The 26,975-nt window shown below is 47.4% G+C and overlaps 1 protein-coding gene across 4 annotated transcripts in view; it reads left to right on the forward strand.

Moving 5' to 3' along the window:
* Positions 1–26,975, forward strand: part of PDCL2 (phosducin like 2) — a 474,415-nt gene that overhangs the window by 331,976 nt on the left and 115,464 nt on the right. For all 4 annotated transcript variants that reach the window (XM_078678175.1, XM_078678173.1, XM_078678174.1 and 1 more), the window contains one exon: positions 25,048–25,256. In XM_078678175.1, coding sequence (XP_078534301.1) covers positions 25,048–25,256 — 209 coding nt within the window. The remainder of the gene's footprint in view (positions 1–25,047; positions 25,257–26,975) is intronic.

Below are 26,975 nucleotides of genomic sequence, written 5' to 3' on the forward strand. Positions count from 1 at the left end.
TTTTTGGCTTTGGTGTACTGACTGTGTTCGAGAATGGGATTTGCTGCCTCTGTTATGTCTGGGGCTGGGCGGGATGGTATTTTCTCTCCTGGTGATTTCTCCATCAGTTTGCTTATAAGTCTGCTTTACCTCTCTTAGTACCATGGTGGGGAACATCTGTTCGCGGCGGGGGGGAGGGGAGTCCGGGAGCCCGCATTGGGTCGTAAGATATTCCTCCTCCGTCTTTTCCCTTCCTTGGGGTGTAGTTTAGGGGGCGACAGGCACACTGCTAGTGGGGTTAGGTCGTAGCCATCCACAGGGGTGCAGGGTGGGGGGTTGTGTTTTTTTTTTTTTTTCCTTTCTTTTGTTCTATGACCTATCTTTTCCCTTTTCCCCTCTCCACAAGAGATGTGGCATATTCTCCTGAGCCTGTTGTTATGCATATTCGGGTGTCGAGTGTCTAATTTTATATCCTGTATCCTTGGTGGGCAGATTCTGATAATGTTTGCTTATGATTATTTGTCTTGTATTCTTTTGACCCAGCTTCGGCTGGTATTGATGCTTTCCAGAGGCCTACAATTGGATTGTATTTCTTTATTTCATCTGCCCGTTCGCCACTGTAATATGTTATACCAATGATACCCGAAATGTACATTTCTACTCTTGTGTTATAATTAATAAAAATATATAAAAAATAAAAAAGAATCTGACTGCTGAGGAATTCAGGGCCATTCAATCCTTAAAAATGAATAAGGAGGTCATCATTAAGAGTGCAGATAAAGGGGGAGGAATTGTAATCTTGAATAAAAATGATTATACAACAGAGTGCCGACGCCTTTTGAACAATGCTGTCAACTATATTCCGCTTGGGGTCGACCCTACAGACGACTTGAGAGATGAAATCATTGAGCTTGTGTCAACAGCAGAGAGAGATGGTTGCATCACCCAGAAGGAGGCGGACTTTTTGACAAAATCAGAGGGGCGAGTCCCGTATTTCTATATATTACCAAAAACACACAAGAACGTGTTACCACCCCCTGGGAGGCCTATTGTTTCCGGTCTGGGCTCACTCCTGGAACCACTCTCCCAGTACTGCGACTTCTTTTTAAGACCTATAGTTCAATCCAACTCTACTTATCTCAAGGATACTAAGAGTTTCCTTCATTTGCTCAGTACAGTTACCCTGCCTAGTGATCCATGTTTTTTGGTCTCAATGGACATTGAGAGTCTGTACACCTGCATCCCACAGGATGAGACCATTAAGGTAGTAAAAGAAGCACTAGACCGAGAGGTTTGGAATTTCAATACTACACGAGAATTTGTTGTTGACTGTGCCACCCTTGCCCTGAAACGCAACTTCTTTGAGTACGATGGTCAGATTTATCTACAAGCAACAGGGACTTCAATGGGCAGTACTTTTGCCCCATCGGTGGCAGGGCTGTACGTTTTTGATTTTGAATCACAACACATACTGAACCCCACCAATCCATACGGCAATAACATCGCCGTATGGAAACGTTACATAGATGACGTGTTTATGATTTGGCATGGCGACGAAACTACTCTCACAGAGTTCTTTTCCTGGGTTAACACCTGCGATGACCATCTGCGATTCACCCATGAATATTCCCATGATGAACTTACCTTTCTGGATGTTGCTATTAGGAAGACAGGGGCACATTTGGAAACCAGCACTTTTTACAAACCAACTGCAAAAAATAATCTGTTGCATTTTACCAGCTACCATCCACGGGCACTGCAGGAGAACCTTCCGTACGGCCAGTATTTAAGGCTTAGGCGCAATTGTAGCAACCTGTCCACCTACAAACAACAAGCTACCGCACTTACTACCAAACTAGAACACAGAGGGTATCCGAAGGGAATCATCAACAAGAGTCAGAAGAGGGCCAGATACCAACACAGGGAGGCACTTCTGGAAGATAAGCCCCAACGAGTTAACGGCGAAATACCATTAACATGTGTAACTACCTACAACTCACTATCAAATGCAGTGAGCAAGTGCATTTCAAAGAATTGGAAGATCATCACCAGTAATAAAAAGGATTGGCAGAAACCTCTTTTTTCATATAAGAGAGCCTCCAGTCTCAAGGACTCTCTTGTACATACTAGACCGAGGGATAAAACAACCAATGAATAAACACCGAGTGTCCTCAACGCATGGGGCCTACCCCCGGTCATTGGTCACCATCCATGTGGGAATTGCAACATTTGCCACCTTACCTCCCACACAAAGTTTCTGGATCTGGCGGATGGCACACGCTGGGAGCAGCGTTGCCACACAAATTGCAACACTTCAAATGTGGTGTATTTAATCACCTGCAGGTGCGGTCTATTATATGTGGGAATGACCTCCAGACGTATTAAAATCAGAATCTGTGAGCATCGCAGCAATATTCGTTGCAAAAAATCTTCAACTAAATTGACTGCTCATTTTGTACAATCTAACCACACAACTAATGATCTGAATTGGACTATCCTGGAGCACCTGGCCAGTGCCACTGAATCCACGTTGTTTGAAAAAGAACAACGGTGGGTGTATCGCTTGGGCACCAATAAGACCGGCCTCAACGACGATATACCATGGGCCAGTGTCCTCAGGAGATAACATGGTCATGTTCTAATCACAGCAGAAATAAATTTCATCTGCCCATTTTTCCCTACCTGGCCGTAGGGATAACTGTGTACTCCTTCCTTCATCATAGAGACCCTCAGGAAATCACATACCTGATCCACAGCAACCCATGACGCCAGTGTTTAAGACCTTCACTGTGCCCTGATGGTTTGCCAGTAAACCCTTTTGTCTATGTATGTCTTTCTCCTCCCATCGAAAATTGCTGGTGCCACATAATGTCCTCTTAAAAGAATGATGCCTGTCATTGGTACAAGTTGTTTATGGTAATAATATCCAAATACGCCAGTGTTTAAGATCTTCACTGTGCCCTGGTTGTTTGTTAGTAAAAACATTCTTGTCTATTCATGGTTTCCTCTTCTCTCTTTGAAAATTGCAGGTTTAATATAATGTCCTCTTGAAATTTAAAATAATGATGCATTTCATTGGTTCAAGTTGTTTATGGTAATAATATCCAAACACCGGCCATGGGACTCGAACCCCGGTCCGTGTCCACAGGCTCAGGGCACTTCCCCTTTAAAACTGAGTCAGGGCGCGCCACTAATCTACCCACGTGCGCCGCCAATCCAATCACATTGGACTTTCTTTAAAACTATCACACGCCCCACCCCCGGCACTCCCGGACGTCAGCAGCCGAGCAAGTAGGTGCCTCACGGGGAGCCGCGGTGTTGAAAGTAAGTTCTCCTGGGGGGATTTTTAGCGTTTCCAACAAAAAGGGACCAGCGCGAGTCCGCAATTTCAACAGGGCTTGGTCCCGGCTAAAATCCTCAATGGCTTTTATTTCATGATAGATTGCCATCGCGTGAAAATGTCCCGCGCTGACTTTTTCCGACAGGGCATGATTCCGTCTTTGATGCGGTGGGTGCATTCTCATTTCTTCAACATTGTGTGTGGGGCGGTCACCTCGTCTGTCCAGGGTATTCCGACCACCACCCATGAGTCTGATAAAAAACAAATACGATTCTAAGCACTGCAATGTAACAAACCACATCGTTCGATAGTGGTAACACGCACTACTTGTTATGATTCACACAATGATGGTAGTGACATATACTCGTCATTCTTGGGACGGGAAGCCTTCACATCTCGGTGCAGGCAACCTCTTGACTCGGGGTCACACCCTGCGTTTTGGCACGATACCAATTAGTTTCGAGGCCACTAACTGTAATTAACAGTGATCAGAAGTACTTCAGACTAAGCAAAAGCATTGGCTAATCTCTGTTAATGTTTTGTGTTTGTTTGTCTCCTGTTTGTCCATTTTATTTACAGGTTTTTCTCACTACTAAATTTGTGGTGATTACATCAAGACAATTTCTTGATCACTGTAAATATTTTTTCACATTTTGAGCCTCTCGGGAGGGTGCACCTTAGCGCGTGCACACCACCGGAGGACTTTGGTGTAGGTCCTGATGAATGCTGAGCAAAACGCAATTAACAGCAGAAACATGTTGACCATTGTTTATTGACCAGGATCCCGGTTCCGTAACTCAGAACCTGTGGAATCCGCTCACCCTGTTTTTATACAATGCAGATTGGTCTATATTAAATTTTTTTTTTGAAAGGACACAATCTCGCATTTTTTAATACACTCACAACCTCACAAATAGTCACCTCTTAATTTCGGCACTGTTACATTCACCACATCCTGCTCCGCTGTAATCAGGCGTTGTAGCACGCTGGGGGGACATTCGGTCACCCCAGCGGGGACCCGATGATGAAGCATGTCACCAACTAGTGGTGAGTGAGGGTCCTTCTTAACAAACAAGGCGACTTTTTTGTTTTCGTTTTGTTTGGAACATAAGGTGAGTTTCAGGCCCTCTTTTGTTTCTCTCCTGTGATACAGGAGTCACTTTGGGCACACTAAGGGAGACAGTCTGTCTTTTTCCTGCTGGATACCAGGATGTATGTGTGAGTCTTGACCACCTCTGTTGTTAATTAAGCACTTCCCTGTGCCCCTGATGCCACTGAATGCCTAAAAACTTCACACTCTGAGAGGGTCCCTGCACCTTCTTGGGGTTAATCACCCACCCTTTGCTTTGCAAGTGCTCTACCACTCTGTCTAGTTGAGCCTGCACCTGTTCTTGGGTCTCTCCTTGAATCAACACATCATCAATGTAATGACAAAGTTGTACTCCAGAAATGATTGACACCTCGTCCAAATGCTCTGCCACCAGCAGGTGACAGATCGTGGGACTATGTAAATACCCCATAGGAAGAGATTGAAACGAGTGCTGCCTACCACCCCATGAGAACGCGAATTGTTCCTGGCACTCAGGGGCAAGTGGAATTGTGAAAAAAGCATTGGCAATATCAAGTACCGCATACCGTGTCCCATTGTGTTTCTGAGTTTTCTCAATCAAAGTGATGGCGTCTGGGACCGCGGCTGTCAATGGGGGCGTATGCTTATTAAGCTCGCGGTAATCAACTGTCATGCGCCAGCTTCCATCAGGTTTGCGCAAGGGCCACACGGGGTTATTCCACGCCATGGTAATCGGTCTCACCACCCCCGCCTCTACCAAGTCTCGAATAGTTGCGGTAATCTCATCATGTCCCCCTGGAATCCTGTACTGCTTTATGTGAACCACTTTTGTTGCTTGGGGCACCTTCACTGGGGGAATCTTCAAGCACCCCACCCTCACAGCAGCTACAGAGAAGTACTGCTTTGACCCAAACTGATAGCATCCGTCATCTAAGTATAGGGTCATACCTTTCAGAATGTCAATGCCAATAATGTACTCAGGAATAGGCACAATCAAAACAGTGTATGCTCTCTTGGGAAGTCTGCCTATTTTCATCTGAATTACCGTTTGGACTGCTGGTGTCTCCTGTCCTCCCAAACCTGTGATGGTAAAATACTGTCCTTTAAATTTTCGTGGATTGCCATGTTTCAATGTGGCCTCCGCTCCTGTGTCTACCAAAGCCCGCACCTCCTGAACATTTCTCTTTTTCCTATAGATCTCAACCCTCACATGTGGTCTATTATCTTTGCGAGCCCATCCTTGCACCGGCGCAGATCTGAATACAATGTTGGGTAACCCTCAGGGAACAACTCCCCCTCTTCCCGGTCCCCATTTGAATCTGTGCAATCTCAGTCCCAACCTTTCTCTTTTGTCACTCTCAAATGAGATTCCCACTTCCTCTCTCTCTCCTGACCTGCTTTTTCGGTCTTCTCCTCAGGCTCCAGTTCTATACGACTCACTTTCTTGTTATCTTTTCTATTCACATGCCTACTCCCCTCCTTCCTATCCAGTCCTCGCTTACGGTACATCTCCCACATGCTTTTCGTCTCAATACCATCAATCTCACTTCTTTTTTTTTTTTAACTCTTTTTATTTGCAAAAATGAGCGAAAACATAGCAGTCAGTACATTTGTACGAGCAAGTCAGGTACAGCATCAGGCATACATTAGTGATGATTATGACAGCATATAAGACAACAGTAGTTGAGGTGGAGTGGTTTCAGTCCAGGGTCTCTGTGCCAGAGCGGCGGACCTGGGGAGACTCACACAAATTACCTCTAAAGTCGTTCCAACGCGACCACACCTCTCCCCATTTTCGCGGGCATCCCCATGCCATGTAAACAGTTTTTTCCTGCAGCATGCTGCAGTCCATGTCTCTTTTCCATTCGGTCAGTGTCGGTGTGACAGAGGCGCCCCATAAGCGAGCAATGTTTCTTTTGGTCACCATTTGTCCCAGCGTGACCCAGAGCTTCCCCTTAGCAGGCAAGTCTGTGGGCTCCCAGATGTTTAGAGGCATCTCTTGGCCTCTGGTCGCAATGTTACCTCCCACACCTCTTGCATGCAGCATGTCACACGCCACCAGTATCTTTGCACCAACGAACACTCCCATATTATATGAAAGAAGGAGCCCGTTTCACCACAACCCCTCCTGCAGAGCCCCCCCCCTCCTCTACCCATTAATTGCAGCCTAGTACAGGAGAGATAAACTCTATGCAATATTTTGAGTTGAATGAGTCTTAACCTAGACGAAATTGCGACCTCCTTAGGGGAGGCCAAAGCACTCATCCATTCTTCGTCGTCGATCTCCAGCCCATCCGCCTCCCACCTCCCTTTAAGGGAGAGAAGTGTATCAGGGGAATTGTTTATTAGTTTTTTATATGTGAGGGAGATGGCGTGTTCTGGCAGGTGCCCATCTAGCAGTCTATCCTCAAGTGGAGAGGCTTGTGGGGGTGTGGTCCCTGGGGTTATGGTAGTCTGGAGCGAGTGTCTGATTTGTATATATCTAAAGTATTCGGTTTGGGCTAGGTCATAGGTTTCCTGCAGGTAGGTGAAAGATCTGATTCCCTGGGGCCCCCATAATGTGGGAGATACCTATAAGATCCCATTCACGGAAGCCTCTAGTTTTCCCCAGGGTGCCTCATTTTTCGGATGCCTAAAGCAAAGTGGCCATGGTGAGGACATTGTACCAGCCAAGTTTACGTTGTGCTATTGCCATATTTGTACCGAGTGTTTAGTCGCTCCTGTAAGTGGGTATTTGCCGGGTCGAGAATAAAGCGCGGCTTCAAAGTTCCCTCCGGGGAGGAACCACCTGTCCATCCCATACCCTGGGTCGTTCCCGTCACTGTATGTTCCCTAGTTAATCGCAGAGAGGTGTGCTGCCCAGTAGTATCTACGGATATCTGGGAGGGCTATCCCTCCATCATACCAACCCAGTGTGAGTTTTCGTAGCGCAATTCTAGGCGTACCAGACCAGAGGAGGTCTCGCTGTGCCACTTCCTGTAAAGTAAGAGTTAGGCACCAGGTCAGGGTAGTTTTGAAGTGCATATAGGAACCGCGGCAGAGCCATCATTTTAAAAAGGGCTGCGCGGCCCAACAGGGACAAAGGCAGCTTTCGCCAAGTGATGGAGTCCCGTTGGAGACGTCTAAGAGGCGGCATCAGGTTTTTCTCGTACATCCTGGCCCTGTCTGTGGAGACAAAGATCCCCAGGTATTTGAAACCGTCTGTCGCCAACGTGATCGGGCAGGTACTGGGAAGCACAGGCGGGCCACCATGAAGGGCGTAGAGTAGAGACTTGCTCCAGTTGATCTGGAACCCGGAGTTTCTACCGAAACTTGTAAATATGTCAAGTACCGCCATAATGGACCTTCGGGGTCTCGTCAGGTAGAGGAGGATGTCATCTGTGTATAGGGAGATTTTATCCTCCCACCCCTCGGCCCATCTAATCCCTTTAAGGTATACGTCTTGTCTTATCCATGCAGCAATCGGTTCGAGAGAGAGTGCGGACAGGAAGGGGGAAAGTGGACATCCTTGTCTAGTTCCCCTTTCTAGGCCAAAGACCTCGGAGACCTTGTTATTAACTACCACTTGGGCTAATGGCTCCGTGCAGAGGAGACGAATCCATGCTATGAAGTTTGGGTCGAAGCCCAGTTTACGGAGCACCGCGACCATGTAGGGCCATTCTAGGGTGTCGAATGCCATGGTGGCGTCGAGAGAGACTACCACCGCATCTTCCTGTAGGGTGTGACACCTTCCCAGTACACCGTTGAGGCGACGAAGGTTGAGTGCCGTGTTGCGATGGGGCATGAAGCCTGACTGGTCAGGATGTACCAAGGCGGGTAGGACCGATTGGAGTCTGTTGGCGAGAGTTTTAGCCAGTATTTTCGGCTCTGCGTTGAGTAGCGAAATAGGTCTGTATGATGAGCACAACTCTCTCGGCTTCCCTTCTTTTGGTATGGCTACGATGGTGGCTATGCGCTGGTCACGTGGTAGGGAGCCCGCCGCCTTGCTATCCTCGAACATATGTTTGAGGTGTGAGCTAAGGGCGTCCGGTTTTAGCTTGTAGAGCTCAAATGGAAGACCATTAGGTCCAAGAGCCTTACCTGGACGGAGGTCTGCGATAGCACGTTCCAGCTCGACGGTGTCGAGTGGGAGGTCAAGTGTGTCTCGGTCTTCGTCAGACAAGCATGGCATTCGGATGTCTGCTAGTAATGCCACAGAGTCTTCCTCCGGGCGGTCAGATCTCCTACTGTAGACCTGCCGGAAATGTCGTGCAAATTCCGCTACAATTTCTCGGGGCTCCGTGACCACCGCCCCAGAGGGCGTGCGTATCTCTGGGATGACCCTATTCTCTTGCTGCTTGCGATCTAACCACGCCACAAGTTTACCAGCTTTGTCTCCTTGATCGTATATCCTGCCTTTCGTGTCCCTGGTCACGGTTTTGGCCGCCTACGTGGTTAACTCCCTATATTCTGTCGTTTTAAGGTGCAGCCGTTGTAGCGACTCTGGCTTCTGGTCCAGTCGCGCCGCCTCCTCCAGCGCCACGAGATCTCTTTCTACAGTCTTGACCTGTGCCTCCTTGTCTTTACGGCGGCTGCCAATTGCTGACATGGCCTCCCCCCTAAGCACCGTTTTGAATGCTTCCCACAGTGTAACAGAGGAGTTCACTGTCCCAATATTGTGTTTGAAGTATCTAGTCATGGAAATGGTCAGCGCTTTCTTGAGCTCTTCACTTTTAAGGTGCCTGGGATTTATCGGTGTTATGCAGCCCTCTCGTCTGGTTCCAACCGTAATGTGTGCCCAAAACTGGTGAGTGGTCTGATATACCTCGTGCTAAGTGTGTGGCGTCCTGTATGACCGTGTCTTGCTGAAGCGGGGTGAGTATGTACTCCAAATGGGAGAATGAGTGGTGCGGGCCGGAGAAAAATGTGAAGTGGGCGTCAGTGGGGTGCAGAAGTCGCCACACATCTGTTAGACCAAAGGCTTCTATAAAGTCGGCTAGCCATCGTTGCCCTTGTGGCGTGTCTCTGGGAGGGTGTCTATCTAAGGTTCCTGAGACGACTGCATTAAAGTCCCCCCCAATGATCAACTGGCCATCCGGAAGGGAGAGGAGGAGTGTGCCCAGGTCTATGTAAGATTGGGTTTGAAGACCAGGTGGGATATAAGAGGAAAGAAGATTCAACCTGCGACACTCCCACCTTCCCGACAGTGCTGCAAAACGGCCCTGTGGGTCAGTATCTGTGCGGTCAATGAGGAGGGGCAAGGAACAGCGCAGAAGGATTCCCACCCCTCTAGAGCCAGAAGTGAAGCCGGAGTGGACCGCCAGGGTGCATCCCCATCTATTGAGTGCTTGGCATGTGTTACCCAACAGGTGGGTTTCTTGTAGCAGCACTACGTCAGGGCGATGGTGTTTGATAAATTGTAGAACGATAGTCCGCTTAAGCCTGTCCCCCAGCCCGTTCACATTCCAGCTGAGGACCCTAAGACTCTTGTCCCACCTCTTAGCCATAGCCGTTGCTGTGCGAGAATACTTGATCATGCATTCCGATGCGCCCTTCGACTCTATTCGATATATCAATTTGTGACTGCAAAAACATCCTGATCCCCCCTCCTTCCCTCCCCCCCCGAAAAATCAAACCAATGCAGCAAGTGAGAAATACACATGGATTGTTTCGTTACTAAGCATGTCTTAGTTCCATACCCGACCCCAACTGCCCCTCCTCCCATCCCGCCCCCGCCTCCAACCCCCACCCCCCAAGTACCAACCCCCCTCCCTGCTCCCCTGCTCCGTAGGTCTGAAACTACCCACATCCCCAATTAGCAGAGTGCCTTTCGCCCCAAACGTACCCCGGAAGAGGAAGAAACTACAACCTTAAATAACCTGTTTCCCCTTCCTGGTGGACCTGTTGTCAGGGGTGCGCATTGGCACCGGCCATGTCCGCCGCCCAGGCTCCCTCCCCCCCCCCAACATAACAGTAAAAGACTGTGCAAGAGATAAGTTCTGCATTAAGTGCGTCCGGTACGTGTTCATGACATTCCCATTCAGCAGATATAGATCACCCCTCAGTCACAAACATATGCGGGTATGGCAACGGTCTCTATTCAATGATTTACCAAACAGTAGTCTTGAGGCCTTTCAGTCTCCCCGGCCATCCATCGTTTCTGGGATGTCCCATCGAGGACTGGCAGATCTGGACGCCCAGGAGTGTTGGCTTTGTCGATCCAGGTCTGTCCTTCCAGTCGCAGAGCCCGGAGATGATGCCTGTGTCTCCCTCCAGTTGTGATCTTCCGCTCCCCTCCCATTAGCAGGCAAGCCATTGTCCAGCCAGTCCTACACCTCCAAGGGTGAAGTAAAAAAGAAGGACTTGTCGCCAGCGAGGACCTTGAGTCTGGCGGGAAAGAACATCATGTATTTGATACCCTTTTCCCTGAGGGCCGCTTTTACACCTATGAAGGATCTCCTCTCCCGCTGGACCTGCAGGGTAAAGTCAGGAAAGAAGCGGATCGTAGCGTTTTCATAATGCAGGTCCCCCACCTGTCTTGCCGCTTGTAGGATGGCGTCCCTGTCTCTGTAATTGAGGATTTTTGCGATGATCGTCCTAGGCGGTGCTCCTGGTTTCGGCTTCAGGATGGGCGCCCGGTGGGCGCGTTCGACCGTGAAGAATTTCGACAGACGCCTGGGTTTGAGGTGGTTGAGAACCAAGTCCTCTACGAAGAGTTCCATACTGGGTCCACCAAGGCCCTCCGGCACGCCTACGAGGCGGAGGTTACTCCGACGGGCCCGTCCTTCCTGATCATCAAGATGAAGTGCCATTTGCCGGTGTTGGTGGACCAGGTCACTCACCCGCTGTTCCAGCCGCTTCGCAGACGTTTTCAGCTCGACGATGTCAGCCTCGTTGGCCTTGGTCTTTTCGGACGTCTTGTTTAGGTCCGCGCGGAGGAGATTCACCTCGATGGATATCTTATCTATTTTAGTCTCCAGGGTCGCCCCCAGTGAGTGGATGGCTTCCATGATATTAGATAAAGACGGCTCTTTTTGGTTCTGTTGTGCGTCTGCCGGCGTTGCCTTCTGTGGCGTGCTTTTCTGCACCGTGTATTTATCCAGCTTGTTGGTTTGCGTGGAGGTGCCAGTCTTGGATCTCATGGTTACACTAATTGTCCCCTCTGTTCGATCTGCAGTCAAGCGGCTTCAGCGTCTAGCCAATAAAGGCAAGTAACTCGCAACCCTTGGGGGGGAAGAACCTTGGGGTTACACAGAGATTCGCTGCCCCTTCTTTGCGCTGCTTCCACTGGGACCGGTCCGTACACCAAAGCTATGTGCTCTCCACGTGGCGGCAACAAGATGGCTTCCCGTCCCTATTCCAGCCGCAATAGTCACAGCAGATGAGTGGGTCCACTGCTACAGATGGCTCTGCCTCAGCGACGGACCAGGGGAAAAGCACCTACGCACCTTCCTTATGTGTCCTTCGACGGCTAACGGGCCAGCGCAACGGCCCTCAGGATATGGTTGCGCTCAGCAATGGCGACGATGGTGTTATGGAGGTCCCCTGACCCGTCCTGCACCAAGAGCGAGGCAAGCTGCTGGGTATACCGTGCCGCGCAGATGTCCAATACTCCCCTGCGTCAGGCCACGCCGTCTGCGGGACCGTGGACATGCAGGACCCAGCCCGGGTTTGCCACGTGACGTCGTGGCCTCAGTCTCCGGTCCTGTTAGAGGATGGGCTGGTCTCACCTCCTCGCCGTCTGTGGCGGATCACCGGCGCTATGTTGGGGTGAAAGCGCCCCCCCCCAGGTGACCTAAGCCGGGGGTGCTCCGATGGTGCCGATGTTTCCAGTAGCGAGGTCTCGGAGCTTCCGCAAGGACAGGCGGGTAGGCCCTGAAGCCGGGGCCTCACCTGAGCGCGGAGGCCGCCCGATGCGCGGTCCCGCTCCAGGCTCTTGTTCCGGGCAGAGACATCGCAAGCCACCGCTCGGTGGTGGAGGGTCACCGGGGTCCGGAGTCAGACCGGAGGGCGCCGCAGTCTCCCAGGGAGCCCACAACACCGATAGTAAGCAGAACTTATCGGATTATTGCCGGATTTATGTCCGTTGGAGGGTCAGTCGCCCGGAGCTTTCGGCTTAAGCGGCCATGTTCGCCGGCGCTCAGCCACGCCCCCCCAATCTCACTTCTTGACACCCCATCCTTTAACAGTGCTAAAAACATATCACGTCTGGTCACTCGGTTGTTATCAGTACGGGACTCTGGGCGTGAAGCTCTGTCTGGCTTGGCCCATTCCCCAAACTCTCCCAGCTCACGGACTGCCTCAACTACTTCTCCTATGGTATCACCAGTTTGATTAATTAACAAAGTCATTACCACAGCTTTGTATGCAGGGGTCGCCAAACGAATAATTTTGTTCCGCATTGACACAGTCATTAACTGACCCATTAAATTATGCGCCTCACCTACAAGAACCGCCAACTTAATCCCTTCCTCCTTAATTCTCTGAGAAGCATCTCTTAGGGTAAACCATGGTTTTTCATTCCCAGGCCAGTCTGAATCTGTGGGGTACTTGTGACCAAACCCCCGTGCAGCTAGCTGCAACAGGGTAGTTTGGTCATCACCATGGAAGGTCCGAAAATATCCCTGCACAGTGGGATCAGTACTGAGAGTACAAAATTTAGCAGCGTCCCCCTCATCTAACATGACCCCAGAAGCGCCGTGATCATAGAGGCGCACCATCCAAGCTAATAGCGTCTCACCAGGCCTCTGTCTAAACCTTGCTAAAAGATCACTTATTTCTTGCTGGGTAAAATCCTCCAAACTATTTAACATGACTCCATCTGGGTTCCCTGGAGCGATTTGAAGTTTCCGTCTTAGAATGGGCTGTGCTTCCAATCTCTTAGCATTTTTTCCTTCCTCGTCTCGTCCCTCCCCTTGCAAGGGCTGCTCTCCTTCTGAGGAGAATTCTGACGATTCCCAGATGTTGGAGTCCCAATTTGATGGGTCAAAATCTAAGCCTGCTTTGGCAATCGCTAAATGAACCTTCCGTTTACTAACTCGCCCTCTCCTCTTCTTGTATCTGTATTCAGCAACACGGCTGCCCGTTCTGCTATTGTCTGATATGTTTCTAACTTATCTTGTAATAACTTATTCTGACAGGAAAGCATTGTAGAAATGTTCTTAGCTTCAACAAGTTGTTTTTCTAAGCTCAACTGTTCCCGCTGCAGAGATAAACATTTGTCAAAAACTTGACGGTAGGCATGCAATAAAACCCAACCTCTGCGACCCACTGTACATAATTCTTTACTTTTCTCCACAGGAACCTTCTGTAAACAATTTAAAACATCTTCTGGCGTTGCTTCACCCAGACAGTCAAACCAGCTCTCACTTAATCCTGAGCTTTTAGAATACTCATGCTCCAGCGCGAATCCTGCCACCGACTACGCCAAAATGTATTGCTTTGCCCACTTGCGTAATCTGAACTTACGCACACCACTTGCTCACACAGAAACTCCAACACTCCTCTGGAGGTGAAAAATGAGCTTTATTAATATTGTAAGCAAAGGCAATAAGTCACTGAAACTAATAAATTCTTAGGCACCGAGTGAAAGGCAATAAACAATGAATACACCATACTATATACATAAATATGAAACCGTGAATACAGGTATATAAACAGTTAATGTACAAAGCACCTCACCATATTCATTTGCAGCACCGGAGACTTCAACATCCCTGGGCCAAGCACTGAACACCAAGTCGGGAACCCGTAGACCGGGGCTCAGGGAGTAATCTCTTCGGGCACCAAAGTTGTCCCGCGAGTGCGTCCACTCCAAGACTGAGTTCCTGAGCTCCACCCCACAGACACTGCTTTTTTTAGCTTAAATCAACCTTTTCGAGAAGCCTCTAGCAGGCGCTCTCGCCCATCTATTCACAGGTGCTGGCCCCCATCTTTGCATCAGACCCGCCCAGACAGACCTGGCCAGATTCTGTTTGGGCTGTGCTGAGGCCAAAGACATTCCTTTCCCGGCCTTGGAGCTCTGTACGGCCATCCTCCCTATGTCCTAGAGATAAGTATGGAATGCATGAAAAACACTCTGAAGGTACACCATAACCTCACGAGTCATCCTCACGAGATGCCTCGCACCCATTTGTACTGACTTACGTGAAAAACCTGTTTATGTTTCTGCTTAAGTGTAACTACAGGGCAAAGCAGCACAAAATGGAAGTGCGATGAAATAAAATGGAAGATCAGAGTATTGCATGGAATTGAGGTCAACATGTGATTTAGCACGTGTAAAATGGCAAATGCAGTACAGTGTTGCAGTTGCGTGTCCCTAGGCCTGAGGGATGTGAGAGGGTGTGGTGATTGCCTGGGCCGGCACTGTCCAATGCAGTGTTTCTCTCTGAGCTTCGGGAGGCAATAGTTGAATATTTCAAATTGAATAAAGGGTTGGTTGGCTCATGGGCCACACTCTGGGAGGCATTTAAGGCTTATATGCGTGGTGTGTGTATCTCTAAGCGCGCTGGAATTCTCAAAGATTTCCGTAATATGATTGCGCGTAACGAGAAGCAACTTGAAGCATTAGATAGGGAGCAGATAATAAAGCATGACCCTTCGCACCAGAACCCTCGACTGACACTCCTTACAGAGTCTAAAGAGGCTGCGCAACGTGAGAGTAGCTATTTAAGTAAACACGCCATTGCGAGGTGATATGGGGAGGGGGATAGGCTTGGGCGGATGTTGGCGCAGCTGCTGAGACCCGCGGCTGGGCGTTCATGTATTACTGTGATTCGCTCCGCATTTGCCCAGACCCTAACTGACACTGCTGAGATTTGTGATGAACACTTAATATACTTCTCCACTATGTACTCGGGTGTCGCACAGCGAGGAAGACCATAATAACTATCTCGCCGAGATTGCCATGGTATGGCTCAAGAAGTTTATGCAGAAATTCCTTGCGGAACCATTCTCGGCCGAGGAAATTAGTAGTGCCATAGATGCCATAAATGGCTCGATGGCTCCCGGACTTGACGGCTTTACCAGGATATTTTATAAAAGCCATAAAGATCTCCTATCACCCTATTTACTGGAAGTGTATAATGAGGTGTCGGGATTGCACTCCGCAGGATCCGCATGCAGCAACAATGCTCCACCTCCGGACCTTCCGAACACCCTGAAGTGTAAACACAGGGTGTTCAGACGATACGGTGAGGGAAAAACCCCAAAAGGGGAAAAAAAAACAAAAAAGAATAAAGGGAAGAAGGAAGGGGGCAGCAGGGAAAAAGAAGCTGGAAGACAAATATACAAAGGTTAATACATTCCTTAACCCTACACTCATTATATTCTCACTAGGCAACACCCCATAGATTCACCTGTAGAAAACGTGTGCATACACCATACTGCTGTTTCTTCAGACTTCCTTCTATCCTGCACAACACAAGAAAACGTATGAAAATGTTGCAAAAAACACCATCTGCCTAAAACATTAGTTCTCACAAGTAGCATACCCCATAGCCTGTAATATGGAAGCTCTGAAGAATCAGTTCCATCCAAATCAATAAAGCACAAAGGAAAAATGCTGCACGTCCGTGCCTAAAGATGAATAGGAGTTCCAGCTGAAGTTTTAACAAAATCCTCCTACACCATGATATCTCAAAATGTTTCCCTTACACTGGGAACACATAAGGGTAACCCAAACACGGTATGGCGTAGTTATTTCACTACAGCCATCCGCTTTGGTATTTATATATCCGAATCCAGGCTGTGCAAAACGATCGTCACTTATTCATGACGGTAGTGCGGAGGTCCTCATCCCCCCCTGCACTCCGCCACTTGCTATGCCACAACAGAACTCCCTTTGTCGCACCGCTGCGTAATTTGTCCCAGAACGAGTAACACTACTCAGAGAACAATGCACAGAAATGATCCCTCGCAGCCGCGAGGCAAAACAAAATCAGAGCTTGCTCCGAGCCTGAAATTAGAAGCAAGAACAACAAACGCGCTAGCCAGCGCGTTACCATTTACCGATCACAGTGTCTTCCTCCAGATCGATAGGAACAGCCAAAAATCACACCAGGAATCCCAGGACACATGGGAGCAGCCGCTCCCGCCGCCAAACAGAATCACGTGCCCCGATCGCCTGGCTCCGCCCCGTGATATCCTGCAGCACCGCCGGGAATCATGGGAACAGTAGTTGTGAGCCCTAGGTCGCTGGGAACTGAAGTTTTTAGGCAGGCGCGCTGGTCTACAACCTGACAGAGGTGTTTGAACGTGGAGAGCTCCCCCCTACTTTACGCGAGGCCGTAATAATTCTTCTTCCAAAAACGGGAAAGATCCGCTACTGTGCGGCTCCTATAGACCACTGTCACTTTTAAACCTCGAGTATAAAATTCTGGCCAAAATGACCGCGCTGCGACTAGCACTGTTATTATATTAAATTAATCTCACCGGCCCAGTCGAGCTTTGTCCCCCACAGGTCGACTGCGCTAAAACATCGCACATTATTCGCAGTGATACAAAGATTAGCCCTTGATGTCCCTGCCACGGCGGGCCTACTTGACACGGAAAAGGCTTTCGACTCACTGGAGTGGCCCTTTTTCTTGGCGGTGATGGGAAAGTTGGGTATCCCCAAGGGATTCATTGACCTCACTGCGCTACTTTACTCCAGGCCCACAGCCAGACTCTGCCTTAATGGCGCCCTGTCCTCGCCATTCGCCCTTACGTGTGGCACTAGACAGGGATGTCCTCTCTCCCCGTTGCTTTGCAAATTGGCATTAGACCCTCTGGTTCACCACTTCCAGGATACGGGGCCCCTTTTAACCTCCTTATATGCAGATGACATTATACTTTATGTTCGCAACACCAGGGAGAATCTTGAACCACTCATCCGTGAGATTATTCGATTTTGCGTCTTTTCTGCGTTATTTATAAATTGAGTTAAGTCTGAGATCTTTCCCTTAACCCCGAGCACTACACGATGGGAGAGCGAGTTCCCACTTGCGTGGTGTGAGGAGTCGTCCCAATATTTAGGTATTCGGGTGCATAGTGACACAGAGCAAATCATCATCCTAAATTATGGCCCGGAGGTGCATAACTTGATGCAGCAGGTCGAGCGATGGCTGAAATCCCCCCTCTCTCTTGCTGGTCGTGTTGCTGAAGTTGATCATGCTCCCTAAAGTTCTATAGTAATTTCATAACATTCCCATTCCTCTCCCCAATTCCTTTTTCCTCACAATGCGATCTCACCTTATCAGGTTGGTTTGGGGGGGTGGAAGTTCTAGAGTTAGCTGTGACACCATGACTTTGCCATATGAGAGAGGCAGATTTATAGTCCTGAATTTTCAGGTTTATTATCTGGTTGCGCAGTGCAGTTTTCCCCACTCTTGGTACCACCCAGACGCACAAATTCCATATTCTAGACCTGAGACAGATCTGGTACTTCCTGCGCCGTTCTGCACGGTATTGCCGCAGGGATTCCCAAGAGACCCCCGGGATATTCAGACAGTATCACCCACCAGCTGCTCCTGGCAGAAGTTGGCTAGGGTGACGGAAGGTGGTGCCCTATACTCACTTGAGATCTCAGTTATTAATAACCCTTGACTCCCCATCACAGAGGAGAAGCTGGTGCAGTGTACACTTCTTGCATGCTCTATGAATACATTTGGGGTCTTGTTCCCAGAGGGACATATCTTCTCTAGTACGGAGGGAGGAAGTTCAGTGACGCAACATTTATGGACCAATTTATCTTTAGTAGGATACGGAGGGCAGTCAGAGTTAAGGTTTCGAGATATCCATTGGAGCCCGAGCCTTTTCCTCTTCTCACCCTCCTAATTTCGAGTCCCGGTGGAGAACACCTGATCTCGAAGCTATATAAATCTTGCATGTCCTTAATCCCCAGCAGAGACACCAAGATATGGGAGGCTTGGGAGCGGGACATCGGACACCTCATACAGGATTCACATTGGTAATTTTGTTGGGCGCAAAGCAAAGAGGTCTCCTTAAACAGCAGACATAAGATTATACATTTTAAGTACTTGTGGAGGGTCTACATTACCCCGGCTAGGATTCATTCCATGGACCCAAATCGGTCGCACTCCTGTCTTAAGTGTGGTGGTCCGCAGGCGTACTTCGCGCATCTGAGGTGGAACTGCACTAAGATTGGGATCTTCTGGAGATCCACTTTTAGGATTATAGAACAAATGACTCACCTTGTATTGGCCCCCACCCTGGAAGTGGCCATGCTGGGATATGTGGAAGGGCTACCAAAGAAGCTGCGTAAATTCATCGCCATTGCATTATTGCTCGCTAAGAGGGAAATAGCTCTTAAGTGTTGCAGCCGTGTCTCCCCCACAGTAAAAGACTGGCTACTCAGTCTCACATACTGCAACACTAACTGCACACACTACACTACGACTTTATCCCCGGCCTCTCGCCCAAGGGATATTTGGGAACCATTAAAAAATTATTTACTAGAGAGAGGTTCTGCCCCCACATCACAACAGCCTGCTGGGATTGTAACCACGGGGATGGGGTAATTTTTAGGCCCACCTTATTTTCTTTGTTATTTTGTTTATTACATCAGGAAATGTGGGGTTGTGATGACAGGTGTGGGCTCGCTGGTCCGGGTTTATCAGACTGGATAGTTTCAATATATGCTATATGCCACCCTGTTGGAATGGACTATTGATAACCTTTGCACAAGTACGGTACTTTCTGTTTTGAACCACAAATGATGTCTATTTGTTTTACAAATGTTTCTGATTGCAGTGAATAACCATGCAATATTGTAAGCCAGATGAAAATTTAAATAAAGTTCTTTTTTTTTTTTTAAATGAATTCATATTTAACTACAGCGACAGTTTCGTAAGAATGGAAAATAGCAGTTATCAAACCACTGAAAAAAAAAACAGACCATAGACCCCTCCACTCTCCAATCTTCATCCCTTATCACTACTACCCATTCTTGGCAAAATTACGGAAAAACTTGTCAGTAGACAACTTACCGACTTCCTCGAGAAAGCCAAGATACTTCATCCCAGCCAATCTGGCTCTCGCCCTAAACATTCAACTGAGTCTGCATTGCTGGAAGTATTAGACACACTAAACCTAATGCTGGTCTATTAGACCTGTCAGCCACAATTGATACCATCTCGCACAGCATTCTTTTGTCCAGAATCAAACAAAACGGTGTATCCTCAACAGCTTTGGCCTGGCTACAGTCCTTCCTTACTAACCGTAAACAAACCGTGGCCTTAGGACATTTCCTCTCAACCGAACACCAGATTACCTCAGGCATTCCACAAGGCTCTTCTCTCAGTACGCTCTTTTTTAATATCTACATGGCTCCATTGATACCGTTAACATCCTCCTTCAATATCGCTACAACCTCATACGCAGATGACACACAATTAATCTTGGCCCTGGATAAAGACACAACCAAAACATAGCTTCATTTTAGGCAATGTATAACAGAGGTCATCCGCTGGATGAGACTAAACAACCTTAAATGTAACACGGATAAAACTAGGATTTTATTGATAGGAATAGACAATCTTTTCAAACCGATTCAATAGTGGCCAGAAGATGGACCTGCCCCATCAAATATAGTGGAAATCGCCAAGAACCTTGCAGTAAAATTTGACGCCTCTCTCTCAGTGGCAGGAATGTGTTCTAACCTCATAAAAAACATCAAGAAATGTTTTGATTACATTCCGTGCTCTGTAAGGAAGACAGTGGCACTGATCCTTTTGAGATTAGACTAATACAATAGCATTTTCGCAGGAACCAACAAATTAGTAGTAAAAAAGCTACAGATTTTACAGAATGCAGCAGCTCGCATACTGCTGAAAATCCCTTGTCATTCATCAGCCACTTCAGCTCTTAAGATGCTGCATTGGCTGCCTATTCAGAAAATAATTTTATTTAAGATCCTTGTGATTACTTTCAGAGCCTTTAGAGACACTGGACCTAAATACCTGGCAGGCAAGTTCAATCATTATGTCACGGCTAGGACCCTCAGATCCTCCACAGCAAACCTTCTTATGCCCCCTCTCTTTTAGGTATAAAACCAAAGGAGGAAAACCCATTGCATTCTTGGGAACAACAGCATGGAATCTCATGCCCGCACACCTAAGGGCAATGGAATCAGAGACTCAATTTAGAAAATCAATGAAAACCTGGATTTTTGGGCTGACGGATGCATTCTGCTCCTCACTGGTATAGTAGGATCTCTCTCATACTTACCCAGCCAATCTGGTTTCTTCTGTGTAGCACCAGGATGCTCCCTCCGGAGCCATAGCTGTGCTTTACAAATATACAAATCAAATCGAATATAACCGATCTGCAGAAAAAACACCTCACCACTGTAGAAGCCCAGAGCTTGCACAAGAGAGGAAAGGGTCAGCTCTTTCATACATCCTACTCAGCCTTTGCCAGGGTAGCCACGATTTGGGTGCAAGCGGGGGGTCACCTTTCTGGTCCAAGAGTCCAAGTTTGACGCACAGGGTCGCTATGTTCTGCTACGAGGCAGCCTGGAGGGAGCACCGATTGTGCTCAGATGCCTGTACGCAATGAATCAGGAGCAAGATATGTTCCTATTCCACCTGTCTACAGTTCTGACGGATTGGGCACATCTCTCATGGATTCTTGGAGGGGTTTAATGCAGTTTTGAATGTTCTTTTGGACCTTTTGCACCCCCCACCTTTCAAGTTCTGGGTTGCCACTCCCATCACTGCAGATCAAGGCGCTTCAACAGTGGGCAGCGGATTTGGATCTCTCTAATGTCTGGTGTAACGTAACAGCGGCTTGAAGGAATACTAATTCTATTCTGGCCCACATGCACTTCACTCTTTCCTAGACAGGTTCCTCTGTGCATCCCATCTACAACCACAGGTTACTCATGCTACTTACCTAGGTAAGACACTGTTGGACCATAACTTATTGGGAATCACACTGGTTTGGGGCCAAGTGCCAGCCTTGATCCCCACCTGGCGCCTCTAACCTTTACTCCTAGAGGACACAGTGTTTCAAGAGACCGTTGCTACAGCCATTGACATGTACTTCTCAGAAAACACTGGCACGGCCTTCTCCTTCTTGATTGAATGGGAAGCTTTTAAGGTGCTGGTGCGAGGGACATCCATTAGCACATTGGTGGGGGTCCTTGGGTTCGTTTTGAGGGCACTCACACAGGTTAGAAACAGCTTAGGCCCACTAGAACAGTGACTTAAAATGCAAATAGCCCGTCCCAATTAAAAAATGCTCGGAAAGCCTATGCTGACCTTCTCGAACGCCTCAAGGTCCTACACTATAGAGTCTATAGCCAGAGAATGCACACAGAGGCAGACAAATTAGGCATGCTACTTGTTAGGTTGATTAAACCAGAACGGTCGCCTCCACCCATCCTCTTCATTCACACATGATACAGTGGAGACTTAATTGGAAATTAGCAATGCATTTTGGGATTACTACACTGAGTTATAATACGTCCCACCTCCCTCTGACCCAGTCGAAATAACCTCGTTCTTAAGTCATATCGAAATTCCCAAGGTGTCAGCGGCTGACAGTGAGGCCCTTAAAGATCCTATATCAGTGAATGAGATACGTGAGGCCACCAAGGAGCGTGCTCGTAATGAAACACCAGGCTCTGATGGACTGTAAGTGGAATTCTATTCCACTTACGCTTCGTGACTGATACTTCGCCTCGAAAAAATGTATACCACCTAACTGGAGGAAGGGATGCTTCCACCTTCGGCTCGGGAAGCACTGGTGACCTCACTCCTCAAGCCTGGCATATCACCCACTGACATGTCCTCTTATAAGCCCTGTCTTTATTAAACAATGAGTATCTCCCTACTCCCCCACTTACTACACGCTGATCAATGTGGCTTCGCCCCCGCCACAATACCTCCTTAAATATACACAGTTTATTCCGCATAATTGATGCAGTTAAAGAATGCTACCCATTCACTGGATGCCTCTCCCTTGATATCCAACAAGCATTTGACACCATCAGCTGGGACTTTATGTTGGCGGACCACATTTGAGATGTCCCCAGCATATATCTGTTGGGTACATCTGTTGTACTCAGAGCCTTCGACAAGAGCCAGGGTGGGCCCATACATTTCAGCCCCATACCGGGTGTCTCGTGGGACACAAAAGGTTTGCCTACTGTCACCATTATTGTTTGTTTTAGAGCTGTGGAATCTCTTGCACAGTGTATCTACCAGGAGGTCGGGGTTGTGGAAACTATATATAATGTACAGTCCACTCGGTGACGCTATACGCGGACAATATGATCCTGTACTTCAATGACCTGTGAGGCGACTTGGGGTAGCGGTTTCCACGGAATTAGCCCTACTAAGCTGCGATTACAGATGGACAGGAGCGGCATGGGTGCTCCAGAATTTAAGGTCTATTGTACAGCTGGGGAGCTACAATGGCTGGCATATTGGCTGGCTGGACACAACGCAGAAGAAACTAGATACACTGCCAGAATGCTTAGCAGAGGACATCTGCATAGGCCGCTTTGCCCTGACGCCCCCCAACCCCCGCCCACCCCCCTGTGCTCTCATCAGGTTCCATTTGACTATGCACAGCCCTCTCTTATTGCAGAATTGCCCTTAGATATATTGCGTTCCTGACGCCTAATGCCCCTAATATTCCCTTATGCGGCTCCCCACCCCACTTGGGTACCTTGACAGCTAGGATGCTACATCTCCGGGAGAAAAAGGGGAACTGTCCTAAGGCTCTCTGTTTGGAGATGGCTTACTAATGCAACACTCTGATTTTGCGCACACCCATGGGTTGCCGAAACACTGTTTTTAACACATGCTAGTATTCTTGGTACGTCTGCAGGCACTGGGAGCCAGTTGGGAAGGAACCGGAAAAGCATGAGCTGCTACATGCACTGTACGCCATGAGCCACAGTAGACACCTGATCCAATGGCAGTATCAGGATCCAATGGCTTATCCTACCATTGGATCCTCTTAAAATAAGTTGGGAAGCAGATTTTATTAGGGAGATCACTGACAGAGAATGCACCTTTCTTTTACAACAACCCAAGAAGGTCTCTCGTAACTTGTGATTCAAATGTATTCAATTTTCTGTATTCCATAGGGCCTACCTCACACTGCACAAAATCAATACAATGTTCCCTGTGGCCTCCTAGAGCTGCCCCTGGTGACACACACAGTACGTAGATCTCACGCATATGTTGTGGGCTTACCCTTCATTAGCAGCTTATTGGGCTAGCATTGGGGCGACACTTTTGGAGTTAACTGACAAAGACCATTGGTGCACACTAGATCAGTTTATTCTAGGCTGATATTCTAGATCCTAAAATCTCTACTGTTAGCAAAACGACTGCTGACCAGACTTTGGAAGTACCTGCGAGTCCCACCAGTCATCCTTTGGCGGAAAGAGGTGATACACTGGGGTTTAGCAGAGAGTGGAGCAATCCGGCGCGAGGAATACAGAAGATTACGCAAGAGGCCAATATCAATAGAATGGGATGTCTTGCTGGAGGCATTCCGGGCGCTGAACGGGGAGGACGACAGTGAGAATTGAATGTTCACCATGACCAATGAACTAAAGAATGCTAGGTACATACCCCCCTCGCCTCAACACCCTCTTTCCTCAGTTTAAGACACTGGCTTTTACCCAACACCGGTGGGGGGAGTTGTTTGCCCTGATATCAGAGTGGAGCCGTACTCCAGGGGCTGTAAAGGTCCTCCCACATGTATTGTACAACACTCGCAGTTCACAAAAACGACTGCCCAACACCATTGCATCCCTACTTAGGAGACGACAGAGAGATGTAGACGGGAGGGCTGGGGTGGGGACGTTTGCACGGGCAGGATTCAATTGTACGATAGAAAATGTCACTGTTCCATTCCTGTTACTGGAAGTGTAATGTTTACTCGATGTAACATATGCTGTTGAACTTTACGCTGATGATAACGAGGTTTGTATACATAGATAAACTGCAACAAAGTTTGTGTTAAAAAATAAAACACCATAAACAGATTATTTTGGTCAACACAATAATTTAGTAATAATAGCTTTTTTTAGATATGTCACTTGTATGACACTTCTGAAGTTCTGATTACTGCAAATAGCAGGTTTTACTGTTACAAAATACAGAATGTAATGGTACTCACTCTAATGACCTAGAGTTGGTCTCGCTGTGACTCAGACTTGTGACTTGCAGATGACTGTATCTTAAAGTGAGTATTTTAACCTAATGAGATATTTTAGCATCATTTAATAATCTATAGTACCATCCTGTACTCCAGCTCTGGTTCTTCAAACCCTGAGGCCCTTAAACTGCACAGTCCCGCTGATTGCAGTCTACATGTGTAGGTGACTTATATTTGATAGCAATTACTATCCTCCGCACACGCACATATTCAAAATAAAAATAACATTTTCTTCATTGTGTAAGAAAGAGTATTCCTTTGTGTTCTTTTCTTTGTCTTTACTTCCACAATGCCCAGCCAACACGTGTTTCGTCGATAGGGGAAGACCCCACGACCTCTTCAGGGCGAGAGAAATACAATAATACCAGTTTCAAAGTATATACATAATTAAATATATGAGACATGGAGAATACATGCAATGTGCTTTCCAGATTTCGGCAAATAACTAAATAACTCGAGATCTAGAATGAAGCTTGAAAAGTATTTCTTCTCTCTTCAGCATACCAATGTGCTCAGTAATTGATAATCATCTTGGCGTGCTGGCAAGAAAATATCCAGAAACCAAGTTCCTAAAAGCCAACGTGAACAGCTGTATCCCAAACTACCACGACACACATTTACCTACAGTGATTGTGTACAAAAATGGTCAGATTATGGGACACTTCATTGGACGTAATGAATGCGGAGGTATACATCTCAAAGTGGAAGGTAATTGTCACACATTATTCTTCAGAGCTACATATTGTCATGTCTGTGCATCAAATTCGGCTAACATTATAGAACAACTCATCTGTTCAAACTCTCTCTTTGTTGAGTGCTATGGTCTATCCTGACCACACCTGGTAGATTACCCTAAGGAAGTACAGATATACCAACTTGTGCATCATAGGATCTTCTTTGATAGTCATAAATGTTAGAATAATTTCCCGTTGCATTTGTGGCATCTTGAATACTTTAAAGAAAAATGTCTTTAAACAATAACTGCCCAGAGTGTCCATATCCATAGGTCAATGTAATGTATCATTCAATGGAAGCCACTTCAAGGTAATATTTTTTCGAATGTGAAATGCTGTAGCTGAAAAGAAGTTGAAAATTGTACTTGAACGGGCTGATAGCGAGACGAGTAGGGCAGCAATGTGCATGCATGTGAACACTTCATATGTGCCTCAGTAGGCGAAGCAGTAAGAGTAAAGTGATATTGATGACACAATCTGTGAAGTAAAAGAACATTATGGCACATGAGATGTGATTCAAAGGTAGCAGTCATGATGATGAATGTTGTAATGTGCCATAAAGCAAGCAATACATTGCAAGTTGCTGAATGAGCTTTGACCTATCCACAGAGCAGTGCTTAATTTGAGCTGGTGGTTTCGGGTGCTCAGCACTGGCACTTAATCAACACCAGCGCCTTTCATGAGCACCAGTTAAGGACACATTCATTTATGGTAGGCACGGGGAGATTAAATGATTCGCCCAGAATCACAGGATGTTGAGCACACGCGGAGACTCGAACCTGGTTCCCCAGCTCCGAAGTTGGCAGCTCTGTCCATTACACCACTTCTTATCCCCACTTCCATGGTTAGTAGTTGGTTCTGTTTTAGGCAACAGGAGAAATGGGCTAATGCAAGCTGCCACCGGACGAGAACCCCAGCACTTATGTTTTTACTAATTAACCACTGCCACAATGTGCACAGATTGATGCTCCAAAAGAATGCTGAGTAGCTGTGTGACAACAGGTGTGGCACTGAAACATGAGTCTTATTGCTGGTGGTTAAAGACCATAAAAGTCAAATGTCAGTGTTCATGCAGAATGAAAAACAAACCCACCCCAAATAAACATCAATAGCATGCTGTCAGTGTGTGCGAAAGAATAAAGTAAATTCATCACATTAGGAGCATGTATTGAGGCTGGTTGCGCCTGCAATGGGGAAAACAGGTAACAATCCACTGCGCACATTTGAAATAGGTGAACCCCGAAGAGATGGGAACGCACCAAAGACAGTCTTATAGCAGGAAGCATTGTGGAGTTTATCGTCTTATGAGTGTAGGCAACATCTGTAGTATTGGAGGATTTAAAAACAGCACCAAGTAGATCAGCAAAGTGTGTTGGGTACAGTATGATCAGTAGACATTCTGTATCTACCACAGCATGTGCTTTCTGGAGTTCAAAATAAATGAACTTCTGAAGTCAATGAAACTTCATTTTGTGTTAGATATGGGACTAAATTGTTCACTTTATCAAGTTGATATTGGAGAGTAACCTTCGTCCAAAGTGGGTATCAGAATTCCCAACCAGAGCAAGTTACAATGTAACTTCAACATTTTAAAGTCTTTTGAACTCTACATTTGTTAGAGCTGACAGCCTTTGGTGTGGTCTTCCCCCAAACATTTTGCCTTTGCCCCTGTTTTCTGAATTTTGATTTGTTG

This window comes from Lissotriton helveticus, chromosome 2_2, assembly GCF_964261635.1.
Source record: "Lissotriton helveticus chromosome 2_2, aLisHel1.1, whole genome shotgun sequence".
Lineage (NCBI taxonomy): Eukaryota > Metazoa > Chordata > Amphibia > Caudata > Salamandridae > Lissotriton > Lissotriton helveticus.